Consider the following 23,297-nt stretch of genomic DNA (forward strand, 5'->3'; position numbering starts at 1 on the left):
TAAATTAATTATTCAATTGCTAAAATTTTACAAATTAGAAAATCTCTCTGGCCCTTTTTAAAAATAAAAGAACCTTGATTTTAAAATTAGAAACAATATTTTTCTTTTAAACATGCTTTGATATTTTGTACCAAATAAAATGCTGCCCAATAACACTGCTAGACCCACCACCCAATCCCAGTTTTCACCCGAGCCTCATAGACCAATAGGTTCACAAACAGGGTCAGTTTAAGTAGGATGATTGGAAGTAGTTTTCTCATGAATGTTCATCTGTGTTTTAAGGCACAAATATATTCTCAAATTCCCAAATAGACCCAGAAAAATGTCCATTAAGTAGATCCCAAAGTGGAGATGCATATCAAATAAATATTGTTTCCATGGTCAATTTACAGAAGATTTTTTCACAAACCGTGTAGATTGAAAGGCAACGATATAACAACATTGTAAAATGTTCCACACTGATGAAGCCGTATGATCCTAGCAGTCCATACCATCTTCCATCTGTCTCTCGTCCAAATCAATTACAGAGCTGAGAACATAGCCCCTGGACCTGGGAACTGGTTGGATCTGCCAATAGATATATGCTGGACTTACCATTGCTCGAGCATGTCAGGTTGAGTTGGTTGCCTATCTGGTTGGACTGCAACAGGGCAATCAGTTCATGCACATTAAATTCATGGATGTAACACCATATATAATACATGTCAAAGATGCATTGGTTAAAAGCCTAAAAACATGTTCGATAAATGAATAAATCTTGATTATTGGTAATGTCGATCCATTCAACAATGAATTGAACTCATGGAACTTTTCCTATCTGATTAAAATCCAAAAAGAGCCTCAGCTAAACACATGCTTCTACTCCCTTGATTACGCGATGCCCTGTCTTCTAGCTGGCAGGTATTGCATATTTTTTCTTTAGCTAATATGGTGCAGGATGGTTTGGATGGTCACACCATTCGATCATAAGCAAATTCCTTACTTGGTCAACAGGCTATCCAGGTTTAAAAATATCGGTTTAGCTTTGAAAGGAGGGGACTAACATCTTGACATGTACATGAAGGAAAAAAGGAAGTGTCAGCATTAGTTACCAGACAGTATGCAGGCTCTGTCTTGCAGCTCCATTTTGAAGTAGGGACGCAGGACAAATAATGGCACCAAGAACAGCGATCATTTGCATCAACCCCTCGCAGGAGCATAACCAGACCTAGGGTAAGCCTGTAAAATTAGATTAGCTCAAATCAAACAGCATCCACATTCAGTTGTGCTAAATACATGATTGAAGCTCATGATTTAAAGGAAAAACAAAGAAAAATGATAATCCAGATGCAAATTTGCTGATCATGATCCTACATTTTACATGTTATAGATATCCAGTATTTATCTCTTGGTGCAATGGCGAAGCTTCAAAAGCATCTATATTACTTCATCAGTGGGATTTGATCATATTCTCTGCATTTGAGTGACATATTTGGTCAAAACAACCTCAGTCCATTCAGGAAGCCATTGTACACAAATAGGAAACGTAAACATGTTTCAGGCAGAATAAAAAAAGGAGAGTCTATTGTTCCACCATTTGAACGTAAACATGATTTGAGCAAGACTTGGACAGGAAAGCAGCAGAGATCAAAGCTTCAAAAGAGTCGCAGATCTTACCAAATGGAGAAAACAGGAAACCATCCAGAGGTAAAAGTGCCTACTGGAGGATCTTAGTTACCATGATCAAGTAAACAAGGGCATGGGCATTTCATTTATATGAGCTTGTGGAATAGTGTGAAGAAAATTACTTTTGGTTTCTCGTGCCACTTTTAGTCAGTTTCCAGTCATCAATTTCAGTACTGTTTTAAATTTGGTTTTTTTCTGAAGTGGTATCTATTATCTAATCAGAGAAAGGGGGTCAGATTGCACAAAAACAGATTTCAGAGGCTCACCCAATGATTAGAAGGATCACAGAAGCCACCCATAGTATGCATTGATATGTCTTGAATTTAGGTTTGGGTGAAGTTGAATGCTCAGGAGAAGCATATTTTTGGCTAACCCAACTAAACTGGGGCCGGATTAGAAACACAAATCCAAGAAGAAAACCTGACAGAAATCCTCCAATATGAGCAAAGTTGTCCACATGTGGAAGGATTCCCACTGCTAAGTTGATTGCAATGATGATCACGAGGGTCAAGAATGCTGCCAGCTGAACACACTCAATAAATTGTAAGATAAACGGGTTCAAAAATAAAACTAGCTAGAGATTCACGATTAAGTCATCTGAGAACCACTCATAAGTACCTTATTAGCATATATTGACCAATTAGTAATGAGCTCAGAAAGCATGCCTCCAAGTAATCCAAAGAGTGCACCGGAGGCACCAACAGAGATGTTCTCCTGGATGAAAAGGCCTGACAACAAACTACCACCAAATCCAGAGATGACATAGAGCAATCCAACCTTTACTGTAAGACAACCACACAAATTGGGAAGGGATTATAAGTTAAAACAACTCAAATATCAGCAGAAACAAATAATGAAGCCTTTGTATGCGCAAACAGATTTCCAACCAAAATAAATAATAGTTCTTAAATATCATCCTGGACCCATCAAGCATGACATAAAGGAAACTTAGGGCAACTGCAATGAATCCAACTGTTTCAAATGATTTCAAGATTTTTCAGTCTGTGACCTTGAAACTCGTATTGGAATTGAACAGGATCTGAAAATTTGATACAAGCATCAATTCAATACGACAAAGAAGAACCGTAGAAAAAACTTAAAACACCCCCAATGAGGGGAATCAAAATGAAACCATCTGAACTCCAATTAAGTCCATGAAGTATTTAGCTCTCAAGAAAAGAAAAGAATACAGGTTTGATTTTACAAAAAAACAAAAAACAGAAAGAAGTAAAAGAATTAAGGCATATTGATGATGAGATTTTGTTCATCCTCCACCATACACTTTCATAAAGCCACATCAATTCCAGAGGATAGCTCCCATTACTTCTGCAGCATCATGATGCCGGTCCAGTTATTGCATTTTTTTTTTCTAATGTTCTTGCATTATGCCAGGGGTCTTTGGGAGGTAATCACTAAAAATGTTTGGATGCACATTTCAATCTTTTGAACATGAGATCCATAGCCTCCATTAAGAACATTAAATGCTAATGCTTAAAATCAGAAGTAGATTTTCAGAATGTGTTGAGATCAGTACTCAAATTGATGAGAGTATGAGTTTTGAATACATACCAAAACCAAATTCTTGCTCAAGCCGAATCCCAATAACCAAAAGACTCAACATATTGGCCAGTAAATGGAAAACTCCACCATGTAACCAAATGCAAGTGATAAGGCGCCATCCCTGGTGTCTGTCAACCACTCTACTTACGTCTAGGGCGCCCATCTTCTGTAGCCTAAAGAAATCGCATTTTCTCAGATAAATACAACCAGTCCGTATCAATATTCACTGTCTATGGAAAAGGAAAATCGCAGGTCACAGGCTCACAGCTTAATTGATTAAGTGACACAGAATTTCAAATTAATCCTAATTTTAGTGTCAAAGACTCCATCAGCTAAATCCCATTTAATTAGGATTGCCCATCAAAAATTAAAAGATGTGAATATCTCGTTCGAGTTTCTGCCCCTTTCATTTCCCTAATTTTTCCCAGAAACCAAACAGAGGGTAATAATTAAAAGAGCCCAGAAGACCATACTGAAGCATTTAGAGAAGGAAAAAAATAAAATCAGATTAAATCTAAACAAGTCCACAAAACTCACGCCGATGATGAAGGCCCAAGAAGAGGGTTCTCCTTAAACGGTTGAAAGGAGAACCTGCCCAAGAAATCGGCAATGCAGGAAATGGAGTTCTTGGGACAATTGTTGATGTACATGGTGATTCCAAACATAATAATATTGGCCACAACAAATGAAGGTATCAACCATGGAACCCATTTCTTGAAATGCTTGATTTCTCTGTAGACCACCGGCACCGGCCCTGGACTCGGAGATGGCAGAGGTGTGTCAACTTCAACCGGGTGGATCACATTACTGCCCCGCTTTGAAAGAACCCGAATTTCAATGCTTGATGAAGGATCTCTCGCCATTGCAAACAACTTGCAGAAGCTGGGATTAACGGGATTCAAGGTTTATACAGATCATAGATATCAGACAAAGTCAAAACATTTTACCAGCTCAGTAGGCGGATGACGGCTGCCAATCGCCAGACGTTACTTTTCCTTGTTTTTTGCCTTGGTTTTTTTCATGTGGGCCAAATGATGACGGCGGGACGGTCAGTTTGGTGGCCCTCCGTCGCTGAATACGGTTAAGGTTAGGTTAAACTGACAAGCTTGTGAAATTTTTATTAACAGTTTAAAATACTCCAAGTATGGATTAGCTGATCTGATCAATCCAATTCATTCACATATTAGAAAAATATAAGAGAAAAAAACAGAAGGGTTGAAGTTTTTTCATAGCCATGGCCCTATTTCTTAGATTTCACGAAGCAAACCCTATAGACTTTGGCCACCTGCCCACATGGGAAAATTATAATAAGGAGAATCTCAATTCAAAGGCACATGCCCAGCAGATTAAGTCAAAGTTCGCACGCTCATTACTCATGGGTTCAATCAGGATTGGCCATGCCTTCAGTGGAGCATGGGAAAAGGGTAGAATTTAAGTCACATTTATCTTACCCGACCAACAAAAAAATGGTTCCGGAGTGACGAGGAAGAGGGGCACACCCGCAGCCTCGGCTTGTGGCCCTTTTAGTGGTAAGTAATAATTGTTGCTTGTTAGGGAATGAAACCCAGACTCCAGAGTAGAGCGACAGGCAAACCACATCGTTGACTTCGGCATGCTCAATGGCCCACCATGCTAGTATGCTACAAAAGAGAAAGACGGTTGTTAAACGCCCTATCTAAAAAATTTATGGACCATTTTTTAAATTTTGAAAAACTACTTGTAAGGTGAAACATGCTTATAATGATTTCCAAACAAATTTTTGATAGATAATTCTTCCAAAAGCATCGATAAATAAATCATTTTTATTATAAATACTTCAAGTAAAATTTTTATTAACGTACTCTTAATAAAATCATTAATCTCATCAAATAATAAATTAATAAATTATTTATTAAAATATTAATTTTAATTCATTTTAAGAGTTGTTTGATTGATCAAATATAACAAATGATAAGATAAAATAATGGATAACATACCTCATATTTGGACGATAATGTGATTGGATAAGTAATTAAATAAGTTATCACAACATTTATCCAAGCTCGAATATTCAATAACATAATATAACTTTTTTATTTTATAAATTTAAAATATCTCAATAATGAATATGTTAATAAATCAAAATATATATTTATTAAATTTTGAATTATTGAACAATATCTAAATCGTAGTAAACATAAGATAAGTTTTATATCTTTTAATAGCAAATATTATAATACAATGTATTTTTTATTTTAAATAGGTAAAAAAAATATATATGTATTTCATTTATTTTTTTATTTATTTTAAAAATTAAATAAAAATATGACATAAACATATCTCATTATAACATATTTTATTATATATAATATCTTAAGATATTATATTTATTGAATATGATATCCAATAATATAATTTATTATTAGAAATTATATTATCGAATATTAATAAGAAATGATATCCTTGAATATTAATACTATGATATCATAAAATACAGATATCGTATTTTGATCTTAACCACCAATGATAGCCGAAGAGTATTATTTTATAAAAGTTTTATTATACCCATACACCAATAATTATTCATCTTAAAAGCTGTTAATATTGCACCTTTTAAACACCATTAGTATGATATTCTACCTAAGGATGCCTCGAGTTCCAAAAAATTTGTTCAAAGTTAAAATATTTAATAAATTTAAAAATCAAAAGACATAATTTTTTTTTCAAATCTAAAACTTGTAATAAATAAAATTTTAAAAAATAAATTTAAAATTATTTTAATTATAAATATAACTCCTATAATGACTTGCGAAACCAACCATATAAATCAAGTCTCATGATATTATGAATCAAATAGAATCTCAGAGTTAGTAATTCTTTTTTATTATTCATAAGGACTTGCAATTTTGAAGTGTGTGCATATATAATGTGAATATGACATGTCACACATGAAGTTTCTAACATTGTACAACATGTAGTATAGTTTATTTTAGCTATATAAACAATAGAGACAATAGCTGTATGCGACGAAGCTACATGTGATATATTTCTTTTAACTATATAAACAACACAAACAATATCAACGTGGGATGAAGTGAGTGGTTCCCATCCATCCTCACCGCTCGACGCATTCACACCTCCTCACTATATGACGCATCACACCGCCACAATTGTTTACCTTTTGTTTTTTGAAATTTTCCACATCTACAAACATTTTTTCAAACCCTAATCACTTCTCGTGGTTATATAAGATGATTAAAGTGTAGGCATACCAAATACTTTGTAAAACATGTATAAAAACCCTTCAAAAATAATTCAAAATTTATGTATTATGGATTTAAAAATATTATATAGGATGATTAAAGTATCTATATTATTAAAAAGTACAACCTTGATGATAAAAAATAGTAGTTTTAACCCAAAAATATTCGTCATTTTAGTTATTTTTAGATACTCGTATAAATATATGTATCAAAACATGTTTTTTTTTCAATTGCTTTTATGGTTTTTTCCATTTGAGAAAAAAATATATATAATTTATAAAAATAAATATGAAGGGAAAGGGAAAAAAAAAAAAAAAAGTGACAATCAATTGTATTATCCACAAACTCCCCATTCACCGGATCCCCTTGCATTTTGAGTAATTCGGAGGATTAAAATTGGAAAAATTATTTTAGAATGGAAAAAAATGTTTTTAATTGAACTTTTGGAGAATTAAAGTTACAAGTGACTTTTTTAAATATTGTCAAATGGACTTTTAATTGAAATGAAAGTTTGAGAAACCCTTGAAAAGTAAATAATGTTTTTTTTTTCGAAGTTTTTTTAATAAAAATGTTTTATTTTAAAAGTTTTTTTGAAAAAATATAAAGTAATGACCCATACTCAATTATGTTGAAATTGTTTGTTGTTTATAAGGTTAAATACTTATTTACAATATAAGATATCACAAATATCCCCTATACAAACACAACATCCTTGTTGTGTCTCATAGGATTGTAAGGTCAAATAGATAAATACTCATTATAAGGCAAAACAAGCCTATTTTGATATTATTTGTAATGATTTGCATTCAATCGTGTAGGTATTACCTGCTTTTAGACCAAATGAACAAATGAAAATTGAGCTTTTAGAGAAAAAAAATCAAGAAACCTTTTAAAAGCTATCAGAAAATAGGTTTAGATTTATAATTATCTAATGTTGATGTTCTATATTTTGTTCTAATTTTTAAGAAACTATCCAATGAAAAAATATTAAAAAAATTATTTTCTATGTTTGATTTTATTATGGAACACATAAAAAAAAACAATTATAAGTAGTTAAAAATTTATATATTTTTATTCAATAGTTAAAATAAATAAAATATATTTAAAGTAATATATAAAAATTATTATTTTTTAAACCTATTTTTCTTTACATTTTCTTTTTTCTATTTTTTATTCTTTCTCCACAAATTTTTTTATAACCAAACATAATATTAAAAAAAAATCATTAGACTTATAAAATATTTCCAATTTATACAAAGTTTTTTTTAACAATGATTTTATAAAATATTTATAATTTTTCTAATACTTAATTTTTTTAATTAAAAAATTAAAGGGATAACCAATTAAAAAGGATAAAATTCCTTCAATATTGCAAAACTAACCCCCCACTTTTAATAGCCTAAAAATTTACTTAACTCGAACACAAATACCCTTCAACTATTTCAGTCCCCTTTTCCTTCTCATTCTAATTTTATTTCACTCTTTTCATATTTTTTTTATTATTTCTTTTATCACAAATACTCATATATCTTCCCCGTCAAGCCAAACCATTACTTGACACTTGAGACCACTACTAGATTATTTATGGGCCATATGGAACATAGCATGGGGTTCATCACTTCTCTTTTGATTTCCAATTTGGTACAATGCACTTCTTCTTTTCTTGTTAAGTCTTTTTTTTTTTTTTTTTTTATTTCATTAGATTCATTTTGTTTGCTAAGAAACCATACGTCTTCTCTCTTTTTTGGCGTTCAAATCAAATAAAAAAATGCAACACCTAGAGTTGATTTTCTTTTTCTTTTCCTTAGTTTTTTGGGCAACCAAACAAAGCGTTGATGTTGCAATAGTAGAAGATGGGGCCAAATTGTCATTATATGTGCCAAGAAACAAGGAGATCTTGAGTTTTCCTCTTGTGTCAGTATTAGAAACTTCTCATCTTGTTTTGGTGAAAATGGGGTTCAAGTAGTTGATTTTGCTTTTTCAAGTGTCTCTATGAATACTACTCAAAATTTGGTCACATGCGTTTGTTCATGTAAATTAAGAGCCAAATCTTACTTGATCATAATAACATGGAGCAAAATCTTGGAGTGAGTCTGTGCTTTAATATTGAAATCAATGATTAGATGGATTAATGTCTCCGTAAATTTGATATAAAACCATTGTTGTTCACTAAAAGAAAAAGGTCTAAGAGTTTCGAGATTCCATTAAAGTCTACACATATTGGGCCCTCTCTTTGGCAAAATTCAAATATAGGCCTGAGCCATCAGAAGGCTTTTACTTAGCAATAGTGCTTAATGGAGAAATGGTTCTACTAGGGATATGAGGAAATAAGCATTTAAAAAAGACTAATGTCACCTTTGGTTTTTACAATGTCATATTCATTACAAAGAAAATACACATTTTTGGAAAAAAAAAGTTGCATGACACTAAGGCTCAATTTCAAGACAATGGCCAAAATCATAATCTATCAATTGAGTATGACACAATCGGTGCAGACAACCTCTTCCTCGCCATCTGTATAGATAGTAAGATGGTAATACAGGTGAAGCACCTCCGATTGAAGTTTTTGGGAAATCAAACCATTTTGATTGATAGGCTCCTGGTATAAGTTTTATGAGATGTCCATAATTGGTCGTTTGGTCTAACTATTGGAATGCAATTGTCATATTCCAAACTTGTTCCTCAACTGAGAAGTTGTTTGACATTTTGTTATCGATTTTAATTTTTTGTAATAATGAATCTCATGGTCTTGGTTATTTATTCATGTATGTTAATTGTATTCTATGTAGCAAGATGGATTAAACATGACAGGAAATTGAAGCAATTTAAATTACCAAAGAATGACATTCTTATTAATTATGCTAATGTAGTTGGACATTGTGATATATATAGTTAGACATGTTGACATATGTAGTTAACTTGGACAATTTGATGTATGTCAATATAAATTTAAATGTAGCTTCATGATTGTAGGTTTCTAATTGAATGACAAGGTTATTACAAAATTATTAATAACATTACTATGGACTTTCTAGGCAACATTATTTGTGGACACACTTGAAAGAAGTTGTGTCTATTTTAAATTTATCAAACTTAATATGGATTTAACAGGTATCAAGTTGATTTTGTATAAAATTATTGGAAGTTATGTCCACGGTTGACAATTTAAACTTAACTTAATTTTCATCAAGTTATTTTGTGCATAAACTTGAAGGTAATTAAGTTTATAGTATTTACAAAATACTTGAATATAACTACCATCTAATTAACTATGAACAAACTTAAAAATTGTTAAGTCTAAGTCTATTATAGAGTATCATATTTAATTTGGACTTAACAATTATCAAGTTGATTTTGTATAGACTCATATGAAGTTATGTCTACAATTAACATTTTAATTTGAACTTAACTATTGTCAAGTTGTTTTGTGTAAAAACTTGAAAATAGTTAAGTTCATAATCTTCACAGAACACCTAAACATAATCACTATCGAGTTAACTGTGAACAAATTTGAAATATGTTAAATTCAAGTCTATTACACAGTTATCATATTTAATCTTAACTTAATAGGTATCAAATTCATTTTGTATAAATGCATTGGTATCGAGTTTATTTGATCGTTTCCTTCTTTTAACTAATTTTTTCATGACTGTAAATGATATTAAAAAATTAAAACAATTTCAAACTTATTTAAATATTTATTACATATCGTTAAAGGTGTGAAAATATTCAATAAATAGGAAAATAAAAAAAATATATGAAAAAATAAATATACATTGTTTATCCAACTATAACTTTAAACGCTTTAAATTAAAAAAAATTGAAGAGAATCTATGTAAAATTTGAAAAAAAGAATGCTAAAAAGAAAAAAGAAAAATCGGACTAATGAGATAAATTGGGTTGAAATAATAGTTAAAGGGAAAATGTGTTGAAAAAAGTACACTTTTGAATTTAAATTTGAAAGAATAGATCTCCTTCGAATTTCATATTAAACTTTTGATATATGAGTAAAAGTACTAATCCAAGGAAATATAATATTAAAAAATAAAGAAAGCATCATAGGTGGTCCCTGAAACAACTTGTAGCATGGATCTAGCCCTTTGTAATATTTTGAATCATCCATGAACATCACGACAAATATGATTAAAAGATTTATAGGTCTAATCGGAAAAAATGTGTTGAACAAGAATAAAAAAAGGTAAATGGGGGAAAGTAATAATAGAAGGGAAAACGGATCGGACCAAGGGTATTTTTGTCTTAAATAGGTTACTTTTGAGACTATTAAAAGTGAGAGATTACTTTTACAAGTTCTAAGTTCTAACACAACGTGGAAGCAATCGTTCTTGACTCTTCTCCGTCAACCTTTCATTCTGATTTTCCAATTTCTTCTCGGAGACCGTTTTGGAGATTATTTGGACCAGCATCTTCTAGATTTTAGTTTGAAGAATGGTGTGGAAGTAGTAGATTGCATATGGAAATAGAATTTATTCTCCTCCGTTTTGCTTTTTCCCTTTTTTAATTCAACGACCATTCAAAGCCGCTGTAAAGGGTGTTTTCTTCGCCTGTTCTCATGAACCAGGAGGATTTCTCCTCCCACCGCGCCTTTTCCGCGCGTGACGTTTTCAACAAGAATATTTATCAAATAGAAAATATAAAAAATTGGAGTTTCATTTTTCAAGAGACATAAAAAAAAGAAGGAAAATCATGAAAAATAGTAAAGAATTTATTTTAGTTAAAAAAAACATGAAAAATAATTTTTAAGAAAATAAAGATAATAAAATAGATGAATAAATATAGATAAGATGTTTTAAAAAGTAATATTGAATTAATATGGTGCGTATAATTATAATTATAATTTGAAGATAGGAAGGATTTTTCCATTTAAGATGATAGAACATATGAAATTACCTTATATATATATATATATTTTTTTTTTTTTAAATTTAAATTATTATTTTATTGGGTTTTTTTCTTTTTTCTTTTAAACAGAAAATGATTTAAGAAAAAAAAAAAAAGAGTTGACCCAAAACCAAACTCATGATAATTCAAAATTGAAAACAATTGAAATAGAATTTGTTGAGTGCTACGCAGATTACTAATATTCCACCGCCTCCGGCAGACGCGTGGCGTGGATCTATGAATCCAATCAAAAGAAATGTCGAATATCATCAGAAATTGTCTTCAAACGAGAGGAGCGCCAACCAGCCTCCAGCCTTGCTGCTCTTCTGCCTATAAAGATTTCTAAATCATTCCTTTCCCACTCGATCATCGTCTTCAATTATTCCATCAACGCCCATCTCTGCGATTTCCGACCTTTCAATTTGTTCAATAGTTTTCCTGAGAAGCTAGAGTGTCTGAGATGGCTCCCAAGGATGATAAGAAGCAAGGCGGTGGATTCTTGGCCTCCATCGTTTCGAGCTTTGCGAATTTGGGCAATGTTGTCAATGGGTACGACGGTTTGGGGCCGCTTTTGATTTCCATACCTTTCTAATCGTTCTAACTTCATTCACTGTTGAAATTAGTGGTGATGTTTCCTGAGGAAAAAATTGTTTTGTATGCCTGATTTGTCGAATTATGTGCTGCTGAACAAATTGTTAATGGGTTCCATGGTGTTTTTCTTGTTCAGTTTGATGGGTTACGAAGGGCTGGAAGTAGTAAACCCCGAAGGAGGCACTGAAGATGCTGAAGCGGAAGCCCAGAGAGGAAGGTGGAGACAGGAGGTGCATTTCTCTTTACCCACCTCTTTTCTATCATTTCTAATATGATCTTTTACCCTTATACTAATATATTTATATAGTTAAACAAAATTTTACCAAATTCAATCATGCAAATTGTTCCTAAAATTCAGCCTTTAGGGTTTTGGTGATGCTACCAAGACCTATGATGGAAATTTCTATTTTGATGCATCTTCTTTCTGAAATGTTGGAAGACGAATTTAACCTGTAAAGGTTTATTGATTTATTCCCTTTGTTAAAACTTAACTACCTGAAGGAGCTTGTGCAGTGTGATGGAGTGATAAATTGGGGGAAAAAGAAAAGAAGGCTTCTCTGTATATTTTTACATATGGTTATTGATGCTCATTTTTTGGGTTAATTTTTTTTTCCAGGACCGGGACAGTTACTGGAAGATGATGCACAAGTATATAGGCTCTGATGTCACATCAATGGTGACACTTCCTGTTATGATTTTTGAGCCGTTGACGATACTGCAGAGAATGGCAGAGGTTTTTTCATTTTTGTGTTTAAACTGTATTGCAGTAATGTTAGGGCTGCTCAAGGCAGTTCAGCTGATTGAATGTTACTAACCGTATGATACCTGTTACAGTTGATGGAATACTCCCACTTGTTAGACCTGGCAGATGAATGTGAGGATCCCTACCTGCGATTGGTGTATACTTGTAAGCGTTCCCCTTCTATCTCTCTATTGAATTATCTGTTCTGGACCTCACACTCGTCTGTTGCAGCATCATGGGCTATATCAATGTATTACGCCTGTCAACGTACCTGGAAGCCTTTTAATCCAATTCTTGGTGAGACTTATGAATTGACCAATCATGGTGGCATTAAATTTATAGCAGAGCAGGTGAGCTTTTAAGGACCTTGTTTTCATTTGGGTCTTATTTTTTTTTCAGTTCTTCCTGGCCCCTTTTGATGATGCTTTTGACTGTAATTGAGAAGCAACTATTCTTTCTCCAGTTGCATTTGATATTAGTTAAATTTAAATTTTAAGTGGTACTTATACAATCAGCCTTTGGAACTGTAATATCCAGTATATCTGTATGATTTTTCAGTATCCAATCACACTTCTACATAATAGTACCTAATTCTGCAATCCTTCACAAATTCCTGTTCCTTTCAGATTAGTCATCACCCTCCAATCAGTGCTGCACATGCTGAAAATGAGCATTTCGCTTATGATATCACATCAAAGTTGAAGACCAAATTTTTAGGGAACTCGCTTGACGTTTATCCTCTCGGAAGGTAAAACATTTATTTATCTTGGTTTGTCAGTTTAAATGGCTTCATTTTGTTTCCTCACCAAACTCAAGTGATTGCTGAGATTCACATGGGAACATATGCTTCTAATTTTTGAGGGATAGCGAAGTAAGCGATCAAAGGGCTGACAGTAATGAGCTAATAGGCTAGCTAATTTGCACATTATGCACTTTTCATGCAGTCAGAGATGGTATCCATGTTCATACTTTATTTAGAACTCGAAAGGTTTTCCCAGTTTTTAATTGCCATGAGGCTGAAAATGTGGATCTTGTTGTGTGAAATAGTAGCTTTAAAAAACCTTTTAATAACTTCTATTTCTACTTTTCGCTAGGAAATAGCCTTTTGAGTGCTTTGACATACCATACTTGGTAGCTGGTTCTATGACTCAGATCTCAGTTTGTTGCTTGTTCTCTTATTGTTTTAGTTCATACACAATTTTAGAAACTACATGCTGTCTTATTTCCTTTTTAATGAATCCATATGCAGGACACGTGTGACGCTCAAAAGAGATGGTGTAGTCCTAGATTTGGTGCCCCCTGCTACAAAAGTTAACAACCTCATATTTGGACGTACTTGGGTTGATTCACCAGGGGAGATGATCATGACAAACTTGACCACTGGGGACAAAGTCGTATTATATTTTCAACCATGTGGCTGGTTCGGGTATGGGCTTCTTTTATTTTTGGTGGTGTTAATTGCTGTGGCTAGTGCATGAGCAAATTACATGCCTTCCATTCCTGATGGACATAATCTTTTTTGTGGCATTTTGGTCGTTTAAACAAGGCTTTAGATGTAGAAATGAGCCTTATTTGTCATGTATAAACTACCCACCTGCCAACCTCATAGGACTAATGATGGGGTTATGGGACGATGGTCCTAAGAAATTATTGTCAAGTTCTTCTTTGCCAAGAGATATCTTGTTGACTTTTCTTTCAGTATCTGTTGCCTGTATATAGTTTCAATATATATATATATATATATATATATATATTCTACTTAAGCTTATGTATGCATTGGTATTTTACTACAGAGCTGGTCGTTATGAAGTGGATGGATATGTATATAATGCTGCTGAGGAACCCAAGATTTTGATAACTGGGAAATGGAATGAGTCAATGAATTATCAACCTTGTGACTTGGAAGGAGAGCCCCTTCCTGGCAGTGAACAAAAGGAGGTTAGTCTTTGCATTCATCATGGCTATTGCATCTTTTTAGCTGCTGATATGGACCCCTGGTTTTGATATATAGCACACACCTTTCAGTGCATTATTTCTTGACAAGAATGCAGAAACTATTTTTCACTTTCAAAGCTCCCGTAGTTTTATAGAGACATAGGCATCTTTGGCTTCTCCTTTCTGTTATGAAGGATTAAAACAGGGTTTCAGCAAATCTGTGTCATCTTGTCTTTGAAATGAAGAATGAAAAACGATCAGTGATCTTTGAGCAATGTTTACAAAATTAAAATTTCATTTTACATTACTTATTGATTTTAGGGAATTTGGTTTGCACCTATAATTTCATATGTAAATATATGTGTGTGTGTGTAGGGGTGGCAATGCGTGTGTATGTGTAGGGGTGGCAATTTGTGTTGATGGGTCGTGTTTGTGTTGTGTCAAAGCTTAGGTATTCTATTACATAAGTCAACCTAAACCCAACACAAATGATAATCGTGTCAAAAACATAAACCTAAATACTACCAAGTTATTAAACAGGTAATAAGTCGTGTAACCCATTTAACCTATTTAATAATCAAGTCCTCTTATTTAATAATTAGGTTGAGTTAGGTCTTGTATAAGTTTATATGATTGATGTCTCAACCAAATATGTTATGACTCAATTGACCTATTTATTTAAAAAAAAATTTAAAATGAGTCAAATATATGTTAAATAGTTTAAAGTTATAATCAGGTCAATCAACGGAATTATTAAATAGGTTAATTCGGGTCAAATTTGTGTTATGCAAGTTGACACAAATTTGACCCAAACCCAATTATACTCAACCCAAACCTGCGAAAGTGAGTTATGTAGGCGAATCGTATCAAACTTTGCCACCCCTATGTGTGTGTTGATAGGCAACTTATATAACAAATGCTGCCAATGAGACAGGAAAAACAAATGTACACAGGAGTGTACAAAGCATGGTCAAGGCATTGAGACTTAAGAACGAGAAAAAAGAAACAAACAATAGGTGTGCACACCATAATCCCTCCTCAAGCTATCTATGAAAATGAGATAGGAGTTTTTTATTTTATTTTATTTTATTTATTTATTTTTATCTCTTATAGGACCTTAGGACATCCAAATGACTAGAATTTTTATGAATTAGACATCCCTGACAATGGGATATCATTTTACTCCTTTAAAGAAATTCAGCATGAATTTCCCTCGTTGGCAGAATTGAATTTTTTTACAGAAAATTCATGTTGAAAAATTTGGTTGGAAGATGATGCTTATGTTGCATTTCTTACATTTACCATTTTTTTGGAGGACATGGAGAGGCTCCTATTGCCTCTTTACATTTGAAAATGTTGTCTATATGAACCTGGCATGGGAACCATGAAACAAAATTTAGATCTTGCATCAAGAGTTAATGCATGTTGTAAAGCCTTTAAAAAGTATTCTCTATGCATAAAAACAATTACTTCTCGCCTGGTCTAATATGAAAATCTATTGCCCTAAAGCAATGAATAACTTAAATTTCCAGAACTCACGAGATATCCTTTCATCCATGCCATTTTTCTTAATTGGGGCAAATCATTATTAGTTTTAACTTTCTGGCATGTTGTAGGACCTATATCCCTTCAAGAACCTTTTACTCTTTACATTGATGCAAATAGAATAATTTCCTCAGGGCTTAGGATTTAGAACATGAACATTTTATGATGCCACTATGTAAGAAGACCTGCAAGATGATTATGATTTCTAGCTTTATAATGCCTTGCAGTTTTAATCCAGGCATCTGATAATTCCAATATAAACTAAACTGATTGGAACTTATTCTGTTTTGGCCATCCTTCAGGTTTGGAGAGTTGCTGATGTTCCGGAAAATGATAAATTCCAGTTCACATATTTTGCACACAAGATAAACAGCTTTGAAACTGCTCCCAGGAAGTTGTTGGCATCAGATTCTCGTTTGCGTCCTGATAGATATGCACTTGAGAAGGGTGATCTATCCAAATCTGGTTCTGAAAAGAACAGGTTTCTTCTCTCTCTCTCTCTCTCTATACACACACACACACACACACACACACACATATACGTATACATATACATATATATGTATATGCATATGTATGTGTGTGTTTGTGTGGAGTACAATTCATAATTGGTGACATGAAGATTAGGACTAGTGAATGTGAAGGATCTATCATGGCTTGTGCCACATACATGATGCATGGTGCATTTTTTGGGTGCTGTTATCAATTGTTTCACCTACATTAACTTTAGCATAAATAGCTCTGTTTGCTTCCCTCAAAACATGCCTAGTTTTCATCCCATGAAATGTCAAGTTTTCTAACATTTTGAACCAACATCCACAATATTCAATCACATCTGCTTTCCCCTAATGCTGTCAATGTTTCTAATATTTTGAATAATGTCCATAGTATTTAAGGACATCTGTTTTCTCCCTATGCTGTCAATGATTCATTGACTACTTCAGACTTTATTCTCTGCTGGTGTCTGGCCTAGGTGTATGGACAGACTGAAACTTGCTAGTCCTTTCTAGTATTTTTGCATATTGTGTGATCTTTGATTTTCTTCTGCTGGTGCACCTAACCTGATGTCTTTCAGCCTTTTTTTTTATGTGCTACTGAATTTTATAGCTCGGTGAGGGATGTAGGTATCCAAGTAGATTTGATTTTCCTAAAGGTTTGGTAAGTCATGACCAGTCCAATCTCTTTTTTTTATATGGGAAGCTCAGATTTTCATCTATGCATAAAAATTTGGTTGTGCCTATCCTAACCTCATTATGAGAATGATCTAGTTGAAAAGGACAGACTACAAATGCTGCTTTACACAAACAACTCTGAATTCATTTTTTTAAGACATAACTGTCCGCCCTAAGATTACAAAAATGTCATACAATTTGAATCTGGGAAACAAGTTCTAGTAACCATAAAATAGAAATAATATCAGCTTGCTTAAAGACATAACTGCCCAAAGCTTGGGTTTTCTTTCAGGAAATGGCATCCATGATGTCTTTGTCGTTGAGTTGAATTTATTATGTATCATATCAAATGCCTTTTGTATCATGCAACTGGGGAGATAGATAATGACTTTTAACATATCTGCCTTGTGATTCTAGACTGGAGGAGAAGCAGAGAGCTGAAAAGAGAAACCGAGAGGCTCAGGGCCATCAATTTACTCCTAGATGGTTTGACATAACCAGTGAGATTTCTCCTACGCCTTGGGGTGACTTGGAAGTATGTCGCTACAATGGAAAATACTCTGAATATCGAGCTTCTGTAGATAGCTCAGACAGCATTGAAGAAGTCGATGTCAGCTCAACAGAGTTCAACCCCTGGCAGTACGGAAATTCGGTTTCTGAATAAGGCATATCACATATGTTAATACATTTATATGCTTTCTCTTAGTCATTGTGGCATTGTACTCTGTTATTTTGTTAGCTTTACATATAATTTTATGTACACAAATTTTTGCCCTTTTATTGCTTTTATCAGATCCAGTATTGGAGTTAAAATTTAATTTGATCCTTTGATCACCATTATATGAGGAAGAAATACATAGACCTAAATCATACATGGGAAAATGACAATATACTATTTGCACAGGAGTTGAGTTGAGAGGTAGACTTTAGAATGGAAAATTTTCAGACATATCGTAATTTCAGACTTCAGAAATTTTAGTCTCTAGAAGTATTCTTGTAAAAAGGTTTTAATTAATGGAAGTTGTAGCTGTGTCATGAAGAGGCCATGTTACAGTTTGAGATGAGTTATGAATGGACCTTCCTGTTTGAAGAGGGGCAAATTTTCGTTTGCCTAGTTATGAAGTTGGATAAAGAAAACAACATGAATTTCGCCAAATTGTTGTAGCTTATGTTGGAATTGCCAAAGCATGCCATCGTGTAGTATGGAGCTGTTAATTGTGAAAACAAGTTAAAACAATCTTGGGTAAGTAGTGAATTGGGAATTGGATCGGGTTTTTTTGGGTACCCACCTTGTCATTCTCCTATTGGGAAATAAATAGGTTAGGGGTAGATTTGACTTTTTTTATAAAAAAAACTTGTGGCGGGTTCGGGTATTAACTTTGCTTTGCTTTGCTTTTCTCCTCATTTTTTTTTTTGGAAGAGATTAACTCAATTTAAAAACAAATTGAATGGGTTTTTGAATCATTAGATGCTTTTACAAATTTTTTCATGCGGTTAGTACATCTAAATCTAACAACATTTTGATAAAAGAAATTCATCTTTAGTCATGATGGATCCTCCATGATGCACGATCTATCAAACCCACCAAAAGAATATGAAATATCTTGGGGAGTTGAACTTCATTGTATAACCATACCTATTCAATCTTTCTAACTTAATTTCACCATTGAAACGGTGACGTTTCAGAGGGAATTTTTCATCGAATGGACTGGGCTAAGTGCTTCAGCCTCAAAATTGGGCCGATCCGGGCCCAATTCAAGATTTTGCCCTGCAACACCCTTTCTCCGTCCACCAATCACCCTACACCTTCTCCCTAAACCCCACTAGAACCCTTTCTCTTCTTGTTTTTGGGGTTTCTGAATCTTCTCCCTCTTCATCAAGGGATTAACACGCTGACTTGAGAGGGGGGCAAGATGAGTATTGTAGCAGGGTCATATGAGAAATTCATATGGGGATTCAAACTCAAAAGCCTAAAGAAATCCCAAACCCTAACCTTAACCCCACTCTTCTCCTACCCCTCCCACCTCTCCCCCATCAAGTCTGTTGCTGTTGCTGGACCCGTTGCGGCCTCCGGCGGCACTGATGACTCCGTTAAGGTCTACGACCTCTCCTCCTGCTCCGAGATCGGAACCCTAACTGATCACTCTGGCGCTGTCACCTCCCTCTCCTTCTTTTCTCCCTCCTCTCTCTCCTTTCCCCGCAACCTCCTGTCCGCCTCCGATGACGGCTCCGTTTGCATCTACGACGCCGACCCCTTCGTCCACCTCAAGACCATCGCCGCCCACAAGAAGGGGGTGAACGACCTCTCCATCCACCCCTCGGGCAAGTTGGCCTTGACTGTGGGGAGGGACTCGTGCTTGGCCATGTTGAATCTCGTGAGAGGGAGGAGGAGTTTTTACTGCAGATTGGGTAAGGAGGCGAGTTTGGTGAAATTTGATTTGAGCGGTGACAAGTTCTATATGGTTATGGAGGAGAAGGTGTGTGTTCATGAGGCAGAGGATGCGAAATTGGTCTTCGAAATGGAGAACCCGAAACGGGTTCTTTGTGCAGCACCTGGCTCGGTTAGTTCGTTTTCTTTGCCCACTACTTGGTTTTAATTTTGGGTGTTTTGACTGACAATGCATACGTTGTTGCTGTTTGAATACTTCGGAAAAGGAACCTGTAATTTCAACGTTTTATTGGGTTGGGTATGAAGTAGTTCTGGCAAGCTTGAAAGTTTTCTTTTGTCTTATCATGAATCAGTGACAATCACAACAGAGCATGAAAATATAGCCTTTTTTTTTCCAAGATTTATTTGGTTCTTATTAACTTTGATGTTTTTGGGTAACTCACTTGAAGAAAAGATGTTTTTTCTTTTTTTTTCACTTACATGTCTTATGAAGGATGCTTAACAGGCTATTTTTGGGGATGGAAGTTTGAACTCAATGGATTCAATTATCATATAACACTAAGCATTGCCTACAGGATTAAGTGTTCTTTTTGTACATAATCTAATTCTGAGAAGTGCTGCCATTTGGACAGTGAACTTTTTATGTTGAAAATGATGTATGAATCTTTGGCACCAGAGTATTTAATGGGAATTGTTTGATGTAAGTGAAAAGGTTTCTTATGGGATTTATTTCCATGTGGAAAGATATATGCAATTTTTTGAGGATAATTGTATTTGATCAAGCACCTAACAAAAAGGGGGTGCAACCTGTGTACACACAACAGAAAAGAAACTAACCAACCTTTACCATTAACAAGCTAACCAATCCTCATATATCAACAAAGTCTGAGAAGGGCCAAGTAGTTAAGCCCAAACCTATGGCATGTAAAAGATTAATCCTAATGAATTTTTTGCTTGTTTGAATTATAAATCGATACGAGCATAAGGCACCCTTGTTTCTTCCTAGGCGGACAGATGCCAAGCTATCCAAACTTTTGGTTTCTTTTGTAATTTCATTCTTACTATTGATCTCGAATGATGACAGAATGGACTTCTATTTACTGGTGGTGAGGACCGGAATATTACTGCATGGGACACAGCTAGTGGGAAGGTTGCATACTGTATCGAGGATGCACATTCAGCCCGTGTGAAAGGTATTGTTGTGCTGTCTAGGAATGATAGTGGCACTGCTGATGATGATCCGTACATGGTGGCATCTGCATCATCAGACGGGGTTATTCGTGTTTGGGATGTTCGCATGGCCAACAGGGAGAAGCCGAATCCACTAGCAGAGGCTAATACGAAATCGAGGCTGACATGTCTTGCTGGATCCTCCCTAAAATGTGAGTGTGGTGTTTGTTTGATTTAAAATTTTCCTCTTAGTACACCTCATCGCATGTTGTTCCATCATTTGAATTCTTTTCTGATCAATGTAATTGTTGAGTTAGCTGTTTTTTTTTCTTTTGGTTGGGGTCTTGCTGTGTCTTGATGAATTAGTTGTGGCTATTATTGGATGTGGGTTTTTCATTTCACTAATTAGTAATTATACATATGCTTGTCAGGGGCACATACATTTTTGAAAATGATGGAAATATTTTGTCTTCACTCTTTGAATTTTTTTGATATGGGATTTTCATTAAACTCCATCTTTTGGATGTTATTGGCCTGATTGGGTTGGAATATGTATGCATGAGCCTGTATTCTTATATAGGTGTGCATGTGTATGTGTGTGTAACATGTGGCCTTCAACCTGGTTTATATACCCAAATCAGACCTGTTAAGCTCCTACTGGATTCTTAAGATCTGAACACCAGAACTCCCCTAGTTGATATGCAACAATATGTTAGTGGGCTTTGGTGGGCTGGTATAGATTGAAGTCTCTTTTATTAGGATGAATGGAAGTTAAAATTAAGAAATGCATAATTGCCTAGTTAAGGTTTTAGGGAAACACCACCAACTCTCTGATTTAATGTTACAAAGAGCTGCATTGTAGAAATTTGCTTTGTCTTTCAATTTTCAATGCTTTATATTTTTGTTTGCATTATCACTATTGAGCTTCACTTGTGGATGTGGTCTTCATCTCAACTAATCTTGCTCCAATGTCCTCTATAAATGTGATTAAATGTTGCTATTTTTTTTGTCCCCTTCCCCCTCAGCTTTCAAAGGGCCACAGGTTGTGAGCAATGCCCCAAAAAAAGAGCAGGATGCAGTGATGGAAGGTTCATGATATATCCATGTAATGCTGATGGAAGAAGCTCCCGGATAAGCTTATTGCAGTCAGCTGTTGTGCACGTGTCTCTAGGGGTTGCTGAGAAACTCACCGCTTGGGCCCAGTTGGGTCAACAGTTCAATTTTGACATTCTGAAGTTGTGTTCATATGTGATTTCTAGGTTATATAAAAGTGTATCATTTGATTACGGCCGTACTTTATTAAAGATTATGGTTGATTATGACTTCATCACTCCACTCGCCAAATTTCCTGTATGTATGTATGAAAACTTCCATCAATTCGCTTTGACAAACCGTTCGTGAAATTGTTATGAATGGAAGAATGGAAATGAGGAGAGGTGTACAGGTGTGGGAAGGGGAAGGTGGTTTAGAGTGTTACTGGCAAACCGATTTCCTAGACAAAACAAACGCCTTATGACGGGTTAACGGCTTTGCACCTCTCATCTGCCACCTGCCACCTGGGGGTCGCCTTCCTGTGTCCTGTCTTCCTGTTCTCAGTCCTCCCTCTTTTGACGCCTTCAAATTAACCGCTTTCATCGGCCTTCATCCCTATGTTCATGCCTGCTCCTCCCTTTGCCACCTCTTCAACTCTCTCCCCCCCCATTCTTCTGCCTCGTGACACTCCTCTTTTCTGAATTTAACCCTGCAACGCTCATTTTTTTATTTCCCAAAAATATTAATTTAGGGTTACTTGATTGGAAGGGGAGAAATAATCCATTATTCGCAAATTTAATCCTTTATTTTTTCCGTTAATTTTAAAAAATACCTATTTTTAATAAAAATTTTATTATTATTTTTAAAGAAATTTATATATAAATAGTTAAAATATTGAAGGATATTTATGATAAAAATGAGTTATTCTTCACTTAATAAATTTATATATATTTATTAATTAATTCATTAATTTATGACTCTTCATATTTCCTTATTTTTCATTCCAAAAATCAAATCCAATTACACTGAGTCACTGACAATGCGAATGAAATTGTATATATAGCTCATAGTTACCTCTTCATTTAGTTTACATTCTGAGTAGACTCATTTAATTGGTTTGTGACCTTTCCACCCTTCAGCATTTTCAGACAAAGTAACTAAAATACCCTCCGTGGCTGCCCTGAATTGTACTTTCGCAGACACAGGTTGAGAAAACAGATGAGATAAAACCACAAGGGGGTCATAAGGAAGGTTCCACGTGGCGAAGAAGGAAGTGAGAGGGAGAGACCCCAAACGGAGGAAGTGGTCCAAGTAGTTTGGGGGTGACCGGCTGCAGCGGGTAAACTACTGTAATA

General features: G+C 34.4%; 3 protein-coding genes across 3 annotated transcripts; 2 read left to right on the plus strand and 1 right to left on the minus strand.

Annotated features, from left to right (window-relative positions):
- Positions 1-301: 301 nt before the first annotated feature.
- LOC117919572 (RHOMBOID-like protein 1) lies at positions 302-4,333 on the minus strand. The gene is made up of 7 exons (XM_034836752.1): positions 4,173-4,333; positions 3,763-4,107; positions 3,235-3,398; positions 2,284-2,447; positions 1,932-2,188; positions 1,092-1,218; positions 302-640 (listed from the first exon to the last, which is right to left on the minus strand). Exons 2-7 carry the CDS (start codon positions 4,086-4,088, stop codon positions 518-520), a joined length of 1,161 nt encoding a protein of 386 aa, XP_034692643.1. The 5' UTR covers positions 4,089-4,107; positions 4,173-4,333; the 3' UTR covers positions 302-517.
- Positions 4,334-11,586: 7,253 nt separating this feature from the next.
- Positions 11,587-18,169, plus strand: LOC117920982 (oxysterol-binding protein-related protein 3C-like). The gene is made up of 10 exons (XM_034838716.1): positions 11,587-11,915; positions 12,094-12,187; positions 12,574-12,690; positions 12,792-12,864; positions 12,931-13,049; positions 13,326-13,447; positions 13,949-14,125; positions 14,493-14,637; positions 16,482-16,660; positions 17,769-18,169. Exons 1-10 carry the CDS (start codon positions 11,827-11,829, stop codon positions 18,013-18,015), a joined length of 1,362 nt encoding a protein of 453 aa, XP_034694607.1. The 5' UTR covers positions 11,587-11,826; the 3' UTR covers positions 18,016-18,169.
- A 988-nt stretch (positions 18,170-19,157) lies between these two features.
- On the plus strand, positions 19,158-22,243 carry LOC117921156 (p21-activated protein kinase-interacting protein 1-like). Its single transcript, XM_034838963.1, has 3 exons — positions 19,158-19,912; positions 20,825-21,122; positions 21,936-22,243. Exons 1-3 carry the CDS (start codon positions 19,265-19,267, stop codon positions 22,004-22,006), a joined length of 1,017 nt encoding a protein of 338 aa, XP_034694854.1. The 5' UTR covers positions 19,158-19,264; the 3' UTR covers positions 22,007-22,243.
- The last annotated feature ends 1,054 nt before the right edge of the window (positions 22,244-23,297 follow it).

This window comes from Vitis riparia, chromosome 8, assembly GCF_004353265.1.
Source record: "Vitis riparia cultivar Riparia Gloire de Montpellier isolate 1030 chromosome 8, EGFV_Vit.rip_1.0, whole genome shotgun sequence".
NCBI lineage: Eukaryota > Viridiplantae > Streptophyta > Magnoliopsida > Vitales > Vitaceae > Vitis > Vitis riparia.